We start from the raw sequence: 11,394 nt of genomic DNA on the forward strand, positions 1-11,394 counted from the left end.
GCTGTCTGAAACAAGCTGCTCCAGTTTGGATGGTGGATCAGTCACAGTGGAGCCATCATAATGCTTTGGTGTTTCCAGTCCTTCAAGTGACATCACTAATTGCAGTGTCCTGCCTGACACCTGCATGCCTCTGTTGTGTGCTGGTTCTGGCTGCTGCCAGGCAGAGCTGATGCCATGTGACAGGTCCTGACCTGACTGTTGGTGTTTGATGATCCAGGCAGACCCTGGGGACACCTTTGTTTGAGTGGCCTGTGTCAGGAGGTGACTTCCCATGGCTGTGCCTCAAATAGCTCTGCAGGTTTTGTGTTGTCTGGCCACCATATCAGAGCCCTCAAAGGGCAGCTGCCATCCACCCTGCTGCAGATCTCGGGGGCATTTCAGCTGTTTTCTTTGAGAGTGAGGTTTTGCTTTGCTTGCAGGATGGGAGGAATCCCAGCAGTGAACGGCAAAGGAGAGCGTCTGCTGCTGCACGTAGGAATAATAGACATCCTGCAGTCCTACCGGTGGGTAGCTTGGCACTTCTCTGTTCCTGAAGGGTGTTAACTTCTATTTTAATGCTGAATGGAAGCAGGAAGGTTTTCTCCTCTCTGAGGAGTTTGGTAATGAATATGCAGGCTGCATAAAGCTGTCTGTCGATGCGTGCGCTGGGCTGGGACTTCTGTCTTGACCTTAGAACAGCTGTTGGCACTCGGCCACCTCTCTAGGATACAAGCTGAGCATAAAGAAGTTTCCCATCTCTGTGTCCAGGATGTACCCATGGAAGGTGGCTTTCAGTTCCTCTTCCAGCCCAGCTCCTCCTTCCCTGTAGGGTTGCCAGGCAGTCCTGACCTGATGGCAGAGGTGCTGGTGTGCTCAGCCAGCCTCTGGTGGAGGAAGGAGGAATCCTCAGCAGCTCAGTGATCACTCCTGTGCAGGTTGGGAAAGCACAGAGCAGAGTACCTGCCTGAATCTCTCTTTCTCTTCTTTTCCCCTGTGGAATTAGGTTCATCAAGAAGCTAGAACATACCTGGAAGGCCCTTGTCCATGATGGGGTGAGTGCCTGCAGAGGCAGGAGCTGTCCAGGCCCGTGCAGGGTTGCCTGCCTTGGCTGTGTCTGCTGGTTGGTGATGGTTACCTGGCCTGTGGTGCCTGAACTGATGAAAGGCTGAGCTCTTGCCTCTTGTGCCTCCACAGCAGTGTAGCACCACTGATTCCCAGTCAGGTTTTCTTGCTCACTCCACCTCCTCACATGTTTAGCTTTCCTCCTCTGCTCCCATCTGTCATTCTCCTCCTCCTGTGATGCCAGGGGCTGCACACAAGATGCCTGCATTTGTATGTGTGCCGGAGCCCTGTGCTCTCCTTGCTGACTGGCTGGGTCTCCACTCCAGGAAGCTGTCTGGTAATAAATCCATCCCAGTGCTTCCCTGCTGTCCTGTCTCCTGCAGCAGCCAGGTGCATGTTTGTGAAAGAGCAGCCTTGGATGTGGAAACCATTTTTCAGCATTGCCCTTAAATAGTCAGGCAAGTGAAATGTGTAGGTGCCAGGTCACAGCAGCACAGTCAAAACATCAGAGACAGCTTCAGCTTTATTATTCTAAACAAAAAGTGCAAATGGAGACCTTTGGCTGAGTTCTGGTCTTGGTCTTGTGTGCAGGGGTGCCCAGGTGTGCTTTGAATGTCAGCTGACAAAGCCAGGAGAAATTTCCTGTGTTCAATCAGGCAGTGTTTGAAAACTGCAGGCAGCCTCCAAAGGGCTAAAATCAGCAAAATCCATTATCAAATTCCAGCAAGAGTATCACCAAGTGCAGGCAAATCAAAGGCAATGCTTCAGGCTTATTTATAGCATTAATCAGATCATTTCACTTAAGCTTTTCCATTTTAGGACTCCATCAGCACTAAATGTCGGAATAAAAAAGACTGCGTTTGGTGGTTAGAGAAATTCTGCCCTGAGGGAGCGTTTCAAAGTGAAACAGTTGCTTCTTGCCTTTGCAGGACACGGTGTCAGTACACAGACCCAGCTTTTATGCAGAGAGATTCTTCAAATTCATGACCAACACAGTGTTCCGAAAGAACTCCTGTGAGTACCCAGCCCCACAGCGCTGGGAGCCCAGGCTGCCTCAGCCCTGCTGCTTCACACCACTCAGAGAGGTTCGGGGCTGGAGTCTGAGCAGACTTCCACTGTAACACAGAGCAAAGCTGGGGAGCTGCAAGGCCCTCAGGCTCATAGAGTCACAGAATTGTCAGGACTGGAAGGGACCTCAAGGATCCCTTGCATTGGTTAGGCTGCACCTTGAGCACTGTGTCCAGTTCTGGGCCCCTCAGTTTAAGAAGGACATCGAAACACTTGAACGTGTCCAGAGAAGGGCAACAAGGCTGGGGAGAGGCCTTGAGCACAGCCCTGTGAGGAGAGGCTGAGGGAGCTGGGGTTGTTTAGCCTGGAGAAGAGAAGGCTCAGGGGAGACCTCATTGCCCTCTACAACTACCTGAAAGGAGGTTGTAGCCGGGAAGGGCTTGGTCTCTTCCCCAGGCAACCAGCACCAGAACAAGAGGACACAGTCTCAAGCTGTGCCTGGGGAGGTTTAGACTCGAGGTGAGGAGAAAGTTCTTCACCGAGTGAGTTGTTCGTCACTGGAATGTGCTGCCCAGGGAGGTGGTGGAGTCACCGTCCCTGGAGGTGTTCAAGAGGGGATTGGACGTGGCACTTGGTGCCATGGTCTGGTCATGGGGTCTGTGTTGATAGGTTGGACTTGATGATCCTCAAGGTCTCTTCCAACCTTAGTTATACTGTGATACTGTGATCATCCAATTCCAACCTGCCTGCCCTGGGCAGGGACACCTCACACTAGGTCAGGTTGCTCCCCCATCCCTCCCTGTCCCGCTGCCATCCCAGTGGAAGAGCTGGAACCAAAACTCAGAACCCAGAAGCAGCAACCAGAACGGGAAGCCTCATGTTACAATCTGACTGCAAGCTCCATAATGCTTGGCTCCAGCCAGCACTTTCATTTTGAGGCTGGTTTTGAGTAACAACAGCAAATATTCATCTTAACCCACGACATCTGCTCAGACTCCCACCCAGGAGCTCTCCCTGCAGCCTGGCTCAGGCTCAGCCTGTGGGAGGTGGCACTTGTGGAGCAGCTGTGTGGGTGTCAGAGGGCAAAGGCCTCTCCCTGTGAAGGAAAAAGAGCCTTTGGTGTGACAGTAGTTGATGGTGATAGTTTCATCTTCTTTCACTCTTCTCACCCAGCTCTGAAGTCCTCTCCCTCAAAGAAGGGGCGCAGTGCCTTGCTAGCTGTCAAGACAGCTGGGCCCATGGCTGCCTTTTCTGCCAGCCAGCTCCCTTCCGAGAAGGACGACACGCAGTATGACCTCCGTGCAGCCAGGAGCTACCCCACGCTTGATGATGAAGGTGAGGGCCTGGTTTGGTGGCTGAAAGCTGTGTGGACATCCTCTCTTTCCTAGCAGTTCCTTAGGATCCTCCCCTGTCCTCGTTAAGTTCCCTGCTGTGCCCCACTGACCGCTGTCCTTGGTGAGCAGCTCTTCACTGCTTGTCTTGCTGTGCTTTGCAGGTGCTAAACTTAACCAGGGCAGGGGAGAAGGTAAGAGTGTGTTGTTTTGTCATGGCAGTAGCAGTTAGTTGGCTGGGGGAGCTACATCTCTGCGTTGAAGAAGACAGAATCCCTTTTTTGTATAGTTCTGCAGTACAAATGGTGACTTGCTGCACTGCCAGCTGACACCAGCAGGCACAGCCCAAAAGCAATCCAAGAGGTGAATTTTCCACCATTTAAAAAAACAAAAAGGAGGAGGGCTGGGAGCTGCAGGACTCTGATGGCAGTGTTTGGACAGTTGGGAGATTGTAAACCAGACCAGTGGCCTGGTTCTGTGCTGCCTTTTCATCACTTTCACCTGGGCTGGATTTACAGAGGAGTGGTGAAGGGCAGGTTCCTCAAGTGCATGGGGGTTAGATTTATACCTGTCCAAAGCAGTGAGCACTGGATTCATCTCCTAATTCACTGGGCTGTTTATCTCTGGTGATCCAAGCCTTTAATCCAGCTGGGGTTACCAGTAGGCTGGCTTCATTGGCAGCATGTTTCCTTCAGCATCTGTCTGGTGCTTACTGGCTGCCTGCAGAGGAGGATACCTTGGGAGAAGCTGTTTCGTTTATGAATTTAGAATCATAGAATGGTCTGAGTTGGAAGGGACCTCCAAAGGTCATCCATCCAACCCCCACTGCCATCAGCAGGGACATCCTCCACCAGATCAGGTTGCTTAAAGCCCTGTTGAGCCTCACCTTGAATATCTCTAGGGATGGGGCCTCAACCACCTCCCTGGGTAACCTGTTGCAGTGTTCTTACCTGTTTGTGATTTGAAGTGACCAGGGCATGCAGGTTGAACAGCCTCACCCAGAGCTGCTGTAGGTGAGGTGTTGGTGTTTGACCTACTCATCTTTTTCTTCCTGCATCTCTCCTTCCCCCATCTTGGGGCCAGCAGGCAGGCCAGACCTGCTGCCCTGCACTCCTCCGTCCTTTGAGGAAGCTACCACAGCCTCCATAGCCACCACGCTGTCGTCCACATCTCTCTCTGTTCCCGAGCGATCTCCCTCAGAGACCTCTGAGCAGCCCAGGTACAGGTGAGGACAGCACCCAGCCCTGCTCCCACTGGAGCCCAGCAGCTGCTGCCACTCCTGTTGGTGCTGCAGATCTCAGCAGCTGCTCTCTGCCTGGGAATGCTAATGGCCAATTTTAATTAAATCTCTCCTGGGAGCAAGCAGACACAGTTTTGATGAGATTAATTATTGCTGGGAGAAGTGTCAGCTGTGAAGTAGAGCATCTTGCTGATGGGATGGGCAGCTGGGCTTGGGAGCAGTGCAGGACTGGTGCCTTCAATCCCTCTCAGACTCTGGTTTCTTCCTGCAGGAGGCGCACACAGTCCTCGGGGCAGGATGGCAGGTGAGTCCTGGCTCCTCTGCTGCTGCACACAGACCTCTCCTTCGTCCCCATGCAGTCTGCTGCTTCCTGTGACTGCTGCATCCCCTTTGCATACACAGAACTTTCCTCACCAGCAGATCCCTCAGTGATTTGTGAGGAATCGTAACTGTTAGCCCTGATATTTGATCAGAAAGGGTCCAGCCAAGCTGTCCACAGTGACCTACCCAACCAGCACGAGAGCCAAGCAGGAGCAGCCCTGCCCTGTGCCACATGGGAAGGGCTCTGACTTTGTGAGGCACTGAGCACTCTTGGTCCCCAGAGGAAGATCTTTCAGTGTTCTCTGAGGGGGTTTTCCCCTCTTGTAGTGAGAGGGGAGCCAAGGGCAAGGTAGAACAAAACTCCTCTGCTGCATTTAGAGTTTCCCTCATGTGCTCATTGCTTACTTGTGCACCAGTGAAAGCAACTCCACTGCCTGTGCTGGGGGCACCCTGTGTTGGCTGCTGACTCTGCACTGGCTTTCTGGGGCATCTTGTTGAGTGTCATAGGCACAGACATTGAAACACATCAGACCCCCATCCTAGGGTGTGCTATAGCCAGAGGAACTGCTGGACCTGTCAAAACTGGAGACTTAAACTCAGGCCACAGTGGTGGAACCTATTGGCAGGTGCAGTGACTTCATCCTTGGTGCCTGCTGGGGCCAGTTGCTGTAGGATGTGGCTGCTCATCCAGAAACAGGTCAGGTGAATCAAAGCAACTGCCCCTGGACTACACAGGGAGCTCAGCCTCTTGGACAGAAGTCTGTCTGTTACAGATTTGCTGATAGAAACAGCTGTGACCACCTTTGGGGCTCTTGCCTGGTTTCTTCATTGCTGCTGCTGGTGCCTCAGGGTGCCCTTTACAGGGGAGCCAGGGACCTGCCTATTTGTAGAGCACTCTGTGATCCCCTGGTGAAAGCCAGTGCAAGAACAGTTATGAAAACCTGAATTTACATTCCTGAGCTGAAATGAAAAAGACCTTATCCAATTTGCTTAAGAATGTGTCACACTTCTGATTATTCTAATCTGCTGGGAAATTCCCTCTGGGTTTCTGAGATCCACCCCTGTGAGGAAGCAGCAGCGAGCTGGATCCGAGTGCCACCTGCTGGCTTCAGCTCCTTCCCCAGGGCCGACGCAGAGCAGGACAGCCCTGCCCAGGAACCCTTCCCCAGCCTGTGCCCTCAGCTTGGCAGGCTCCTGCTCCTCCTTTCCATGAGGAGTGTGGAGCCAGCCCTGCCAGTGCAAGCAATTACTCTGAGAGCATGAGGTATTAAATGGAAATTGTCACCAGCAGCTCCTGAGCGTACAGATAAATCTCATGTGAGTCCTTGTGTGTGCTTGAGCACCTTTGGTGCACTGGGAGTCTTGGAAGAGGTTGGAGGCTTTGGCCCTTGTGCAGTTGATAGATCAGACCAGGCTAGCTCTGGATGCAGGTCTTCCCTGGAGACTAATTCTCTTTCTTCCTGCATTACATTTACCTCTGCCCATCTTTTCTGCAGCACTGGCTAATTAATCCCTTTTCTCTTGTCCCCTTTTCCCACCTCATTAGTCTGAGCACTGCAGTCTGACAGGAATGACTTTTGCCTGGGAGTTTCAGTTACCCACATCCTCAATCCTGAGAGGTCTGATGGCTCCCTTGGAGCTGAGATGAGCAGCTCAGTCTGTGCCAGGAGCTCAGTGATGCTGGCAGCAGGCACCGCAGGCAGGGGCACCAGCACAGCTCACTGCTGTGGGAGGTTTTGGTGCAAGAAGCTGAGCTGACTCAGGACTGATTCAGGCTGCCCTAAAATTGAGCTTTGTGCACAGCCACTGTCTGACTGAGCCCCTTGGCCTGTCTCTGGTTTCCAGGTCACACGAGGAGGTGCGGATTGAGGAGGAGCTTCAGCAGATCAGTGTCGAGCTGGAGCCCAAGTGTGATGTTGAGATCGTAGCTCCTGCAGAAGATGACAAAGAGTGAGTGTCTCAGGCAGCTTTGCTGAGCCTTACCTGGTGTCATGTGGTCTGTGGCAACTTGTGCTGGAGGCTGACCTCATGGGGCACCAGCTTCCCTGAAGACACAGGTGCTCCAGCAGACACTGCTGGTACTGCTGACCTGGCCTGCCTGAGCACAGCAGTGGAGCACCTTTAGCTCCTCTGTAACAAATAGTACAGCCCTGCTTGCTTTATTTCTGAACCCACTGACTGGACTTTGTCATTTCTTCCCCCCTCTAGAGAGGCAGCTTCTTCAGCCTGTGCCATTGCAACGTCCACAGCTACAGTAGAGGTGGAGACAGCCAGCCAGGCCTCGGAACCAGCCAGCCAGGCCTCAGATGAAGATGATGTGCCAGTCACAGACATATACTTTGTAAGATACCTTCCTGGCCTGGCCCACTGGGGTGTGGTGGGAAAGGTTGGACAGGGCTGTAAGAGCCTTGATTTCAATCAGGTGCAGCTGCAGGCAGTGTCTGCCCCACACTGTCTGCGTGCTGAGCTCCATGCTGGATGGGTTTTTGAATGCAGGGAGCTGGATTAACCTTCAGAGGACTCAAAACAGCATCTCCTGGGGCTCAGATGGGTGGCACTTCTGCTGCAGATGTAGCCATAGGTGTGCTGTTCTACTCCCAAGCACCAAAGGGCTTATCTAGGCCACTGCCAGGACAAGCCTGGGGGAATGCAGGGGTGGCTGAGTGGCTCCCCCAGCTGCTTTCCTGAACACAAACCTGCTACAGTAGTGTAGTGCCAGAAGGGAGGTGGTTGTAGTGGGGCTGACCTTGGGCTCTGGTGAACTCTGACTTTTCCTTCCCCTGCAGGCAGATGCATTAGGTGATGCAGTGGAAAACTAGTGCCAAGACAGGGAGTAAGTGAGGTGGTTGCTGGTTGGCAGCAGAGTGCCGTGGAGCCTGGTGCTGTGTTTCCTCAGTTACCTCTTGCAATGTCTGAGCAGCTTCTGCAGACTGGAGAAGACTTTTTAGCAACATGTACCAGCCCCATGGATTCCCAGAGCAGAGCTGAGGGGCTGAGAAGTCAGATCCCATGCCTGGGCACTAGAACCTTTCCATTAAAAGAGATGCCCAGCTCCTCCCTGCTCCACCTTGTTGCTGTCAGTTATATGGTGATGAAGATGAGCTGAGCCCTTGTGATGAGCTCCTTCAGGCCAACCCCAAAATGGCAACGTTTGCCTTTCCCTGTGCTTGTGTCTCTGCAGCAGAGCTGCTCATTCGTTGCCGAGTCACTCTGAGGCTTGTGGGAGCTGGAAGGACTCTGCTCCATTTTGAGAGCTGCTCTGTTTGGTGCATGCTGTTCAAATGCCAACAGCTCCCTCTAACACTGCTGCTCTTTCTTTGCCTGTGGATGGCAGCTGCGTGCAAGCTGCCTGCAGATAACTGCCTGCTCCACTGGCAAGTGTCTTCTAGCAAGGGTCAGCTCCTCTTCCTCTCTGTCCCTGGGCCCCTCACTTGAGGGGCCCCTGTCTATCCAGAGGAAATCTGTACAAAGTGTGCTCACAGAGCATGACTGACTGCTCATCAGCATTTCATACTTCATCTGAGTCCTTGAGTTTTGCATTAAATGTGTGTTGTGTGTGCTGTGGAGTGTTTGTCACTGCTGGGATGAAGGGAAAAGCTGATTTGGGTTCCCATGGTGCTCTCGGCAACCTGAGCTGGAGCTCAAGTCAGGCTGCACCGGAGCGCAGCAGGGCTTGGACCGCAGCCACTCTCTCGCAGGAGTGCTCCAGGGGCGGTGGTCAGTGAAGGGATGCTGTGTGCAGAGGAGGATTTGTCAAGTCCCAGGGTCTGGTCTGTGGAAGTGTGGTGCTGGAAGGGGAAGACTTTCTCCTCCGGCTCACCCAGTAGGGAATCAGACCGCAGAGACTGGCAGGGCATGGGTGCTGCTCTTCCCACGCACGGCTTTCCTGCCCGCTGATCCCTTCAGGCCTGGAGTTGCCCAACCATTTGTTCTTTGCTTTCTCTTTCATCCTCTCTTTCACATCATCCTTTTCTCCTCTGTTTCCTTTCTCACTTCACTTGCCCTGGGGCGAACCAGTTCACAGATGGGAGGTACTGGATTTACTCTCCCCGCCTGCGCAGACTCCGAACCACCTCGCATTCCTCGGGGATTGTAAGTGAACACCCTGGCATGTAGGGGAGCAGAGCTGCAGCTTTGAAACACTGGGGCCAGCACTCCACTCCCTACTCTGCTGTGGCTTTGGACTGTGTGGCCATTAGGAACCAGCCCAGCAGAAACTGGGGAAGCTGTTGTACACAGGTGGATCTCCCTGTAGGATCCTGAAGGACACCCTGCTCCACCCTGCTTTTCTGCAGGCTGGTGACACAGCTGCTGCCATGAGGTGGGCTGCACTGTCACAGCCCTTGTACCAGACCTGGCCAGAGAGACACCTGAGCCCTTGTAGATAATGTTAGGCTCAGCTCTCTTGGCCCCAGGAAACTAGGTGGGTTTCAGAAGAGACTATTAAGATGCTAAAAATCCAGTTGCAAATCAAACTTTCTAGGCTTGTGGTTGGGCTGTGAGCAGCTCATAAAGCCCAGTGAGGTAGGAGCTGCTGCTGGGTTAGGCATGGTTCCTGCTCTCCAGCCCCTCTTGACAGGTGTTGTCTCCTTACAGCAGCTTTCTGGGAGCTCGGAGGGTTTTCCTGCCCTAAAGATGCAGGGAGGTTGTTGAGCATTTAGGGGCTTGAACTGCTGTGGATTTTTAGCATGTCAGTTCTCAGGTTTTGGGAGAGCTGATGTCCTCAGAGAGTAATGGCAGTGGTGTTAGAGCCTCCATACAAGCATTTGTCCAGCATAGCCCTCCCAGTGCCTGCCTTTGTGGTGGAGAGGGTATCAGGCAGGGTGCATGAGGAAGCAGGCCAGGAATGTGCTCCTGGCCTTGGCTGATGGCATGACAAAAGTACTGCACCTCCTCCAGCTGGACTTGGCTGCCCCAGCACCAAGAGGGTTAACACCAAGCACCGGATGCTCCTTTATCTCTGTGCTGGATTTGCAGCTCCCTTCATGCATCTGAGCTCCTAAAAGGCTCTGAAAGAGCTTGGCTGGAGCATGTGGTTCATTCGGGATGGATGAAAAACAGGATGTGGGGCAGACTTCATGCAGTGTTGAGCTTTCCTGTGCCTCTAGCAGAGCCCTGTAAGAAGCTCCAGGCAGGAGTTTCTCATCCTTCCTTCTCTGCTAATGCAGCTGCAATTACTGATGGGGTTCAGCATGTGGAGCCCAGTGCTTCAAAGCTCCTCTGGCTTCTTGTAGTTCCATGTACACCAACACTGTACATGGGCCTGGGCTAGGAACTCTCCCAGGCTTCTTCCAAGTATCCAGCTCCATTCCTCTTCCTTTGCAACCCCTAGCCTGAGTCAAAGGGGCAGGGGTTTGACCCCTGGAGCCAACACTGCCTCTTTGCAGTGGATGTGGGATACCCCTTGGGAACACTAGAAGCAGACACCAGCCCTTGAATCTGCCTGGGCATCTCGTGCTATGGTGCCCAGCTCCCTCAATGCCTATCCCTCTTCCCCTCCTTCTTTCCAAGGTCCGGTTGTGCTTTGCTTCCCTTGTTGTTCTTGTTCCCATCACCCCACTGTCTCCCCAGACTCTCAGTGGTAACTGTTTCCTTTCTGTGGCCACCATCCACCATGTTTAACCCATGCTTGGCCTGCAGGGAAAGGGGAACACACAGCAAACCAAATTTGTTTTAGTGTAAAAGCCCCTGGGCACCAGAGGTGCCAGCTTGTACTGTACACAGGGCTCAGAGCTGGGAGCAGGGACAGAGTTCTGTCAGTGCCTGTGCATGAGTCACTTGCCATGTTTCTTTGGAGCTAGGGTGAGGCTGTGGCAGGGAGCTGAGGTTCCCCTAGCATCTGAAAAGCTAAAAAATCTGTCCCTGCAAGAAGAAAGGTTGTGCCCTCCCCCACTGCAGCTGGAGCAGGGTCCCATGTCAGCAGGGAGCAGGTATGTACTGAGGATGAGGAATGCTTCTCTGCCCAGACCTGGCACTGAGCTTGGTTCTCTCCATCCAGGTGAACAGCTGTTCTTACTGTGTTGTTTCCTGCTCTTTTTATTTTCTCCTTTTATTTTTTCCTCTTCTCTCCTTTGCTCCCTGCTCTGCTGCTGCTCTCCTTGCATTCTCCCCGCCGTCTCTGGCCACTCTGGCAGCCGACAGATGAGAGGAGTTGGGTTTACTCCCCGCTCCACTATAGCGCCCAGCTCCACTCTGTCTCCGATGAGGAGAGCGATACAGTAAGTGCCCAGGGAACGGGAGCCGGGTGCCCGGTGGGTCGAGGGCAGAGCTGCCGCTCGCTCCGCAGGGGCAGCTTGCAGAGGGAGCCGCTGTGACCTCTGCGCGGCGTGGGGCTGCTGCACGGCTGCGGCGGAGCCCTGCCGTGCCTCGGAGCAGCTCTGCGGCAGCAGGTGAGATCTGTGCCGGCAGCAGGTGAGATCTGTGCCGGCAGAGCCGCGGGCTGTGCAGCAGGGG

General features: G+C 53.5%; 1 protein-coding gene across 8 annotated transcripts in view; it reads left to right on the forward strand.

Moving 5' to 3' along the window:
- The window catches only part of PIP5K1C (phosphatidylinositol-4-phosphate 5-kinase type 1 gamma), a 59,773-nt gene that overhangs the window by 43,915 nt on the left and 4,464 nt on the right, over positions 1 to 11,394 (forward strand). Inside the window, exons 9-19 of one of the 8 annotated variants that reach the window (XM_068156427.1) lie at positions 420 to 503; positions 983 to 1,031; positions 1,971 to 2,055; positions 3,223 to 3,384; positions 3,545 to 3,574; positions 4,464 to 4,605; positions 4,892 to 4,924; positions 6,787 to 6,891; positions 7,150 to 7,282; positions 8,959 to 9,033; positions 11,076 to 11,159. In XM_068156427.1, coding sequence (XP_068012528.1) covers positions 420 to 503; positions 983 to 1,031; positions 1,971 to 2,055; positions 3,223 to 3,384; positions 3,545 to 3,574; positions 4,464 to 4,605; positions 4,892 to 4,924; positions 6,787 to 6,891; positions 7,150 to 7,282; positions 8,959 to 9,033; positions 11,076 to 11,159 — 982 coding nt within the window. The other 7 variants (XM_068156429.1, XM_068156428.1, XM_068156431.1 and 4 more) reach the window with 7 other exon arrangements.

The sequence above is a fragment of the Melanerpes formicivorus genome, unplaced genomic scaffold, assembly GCF_026170545.1.
Source record: "Melanerpes formicivorus ecotype bairdi unplaced genomic scaffold, bMelFor1.0.p_v2 SCAF_34, whole genome shotgun sequence".
NCBI classification, from domain to species: Eukaryota; Metazoa; Chordata; class Aves; order Piciformes; family Picidae; genus Melanerpes; species Melanerpes formicivorus.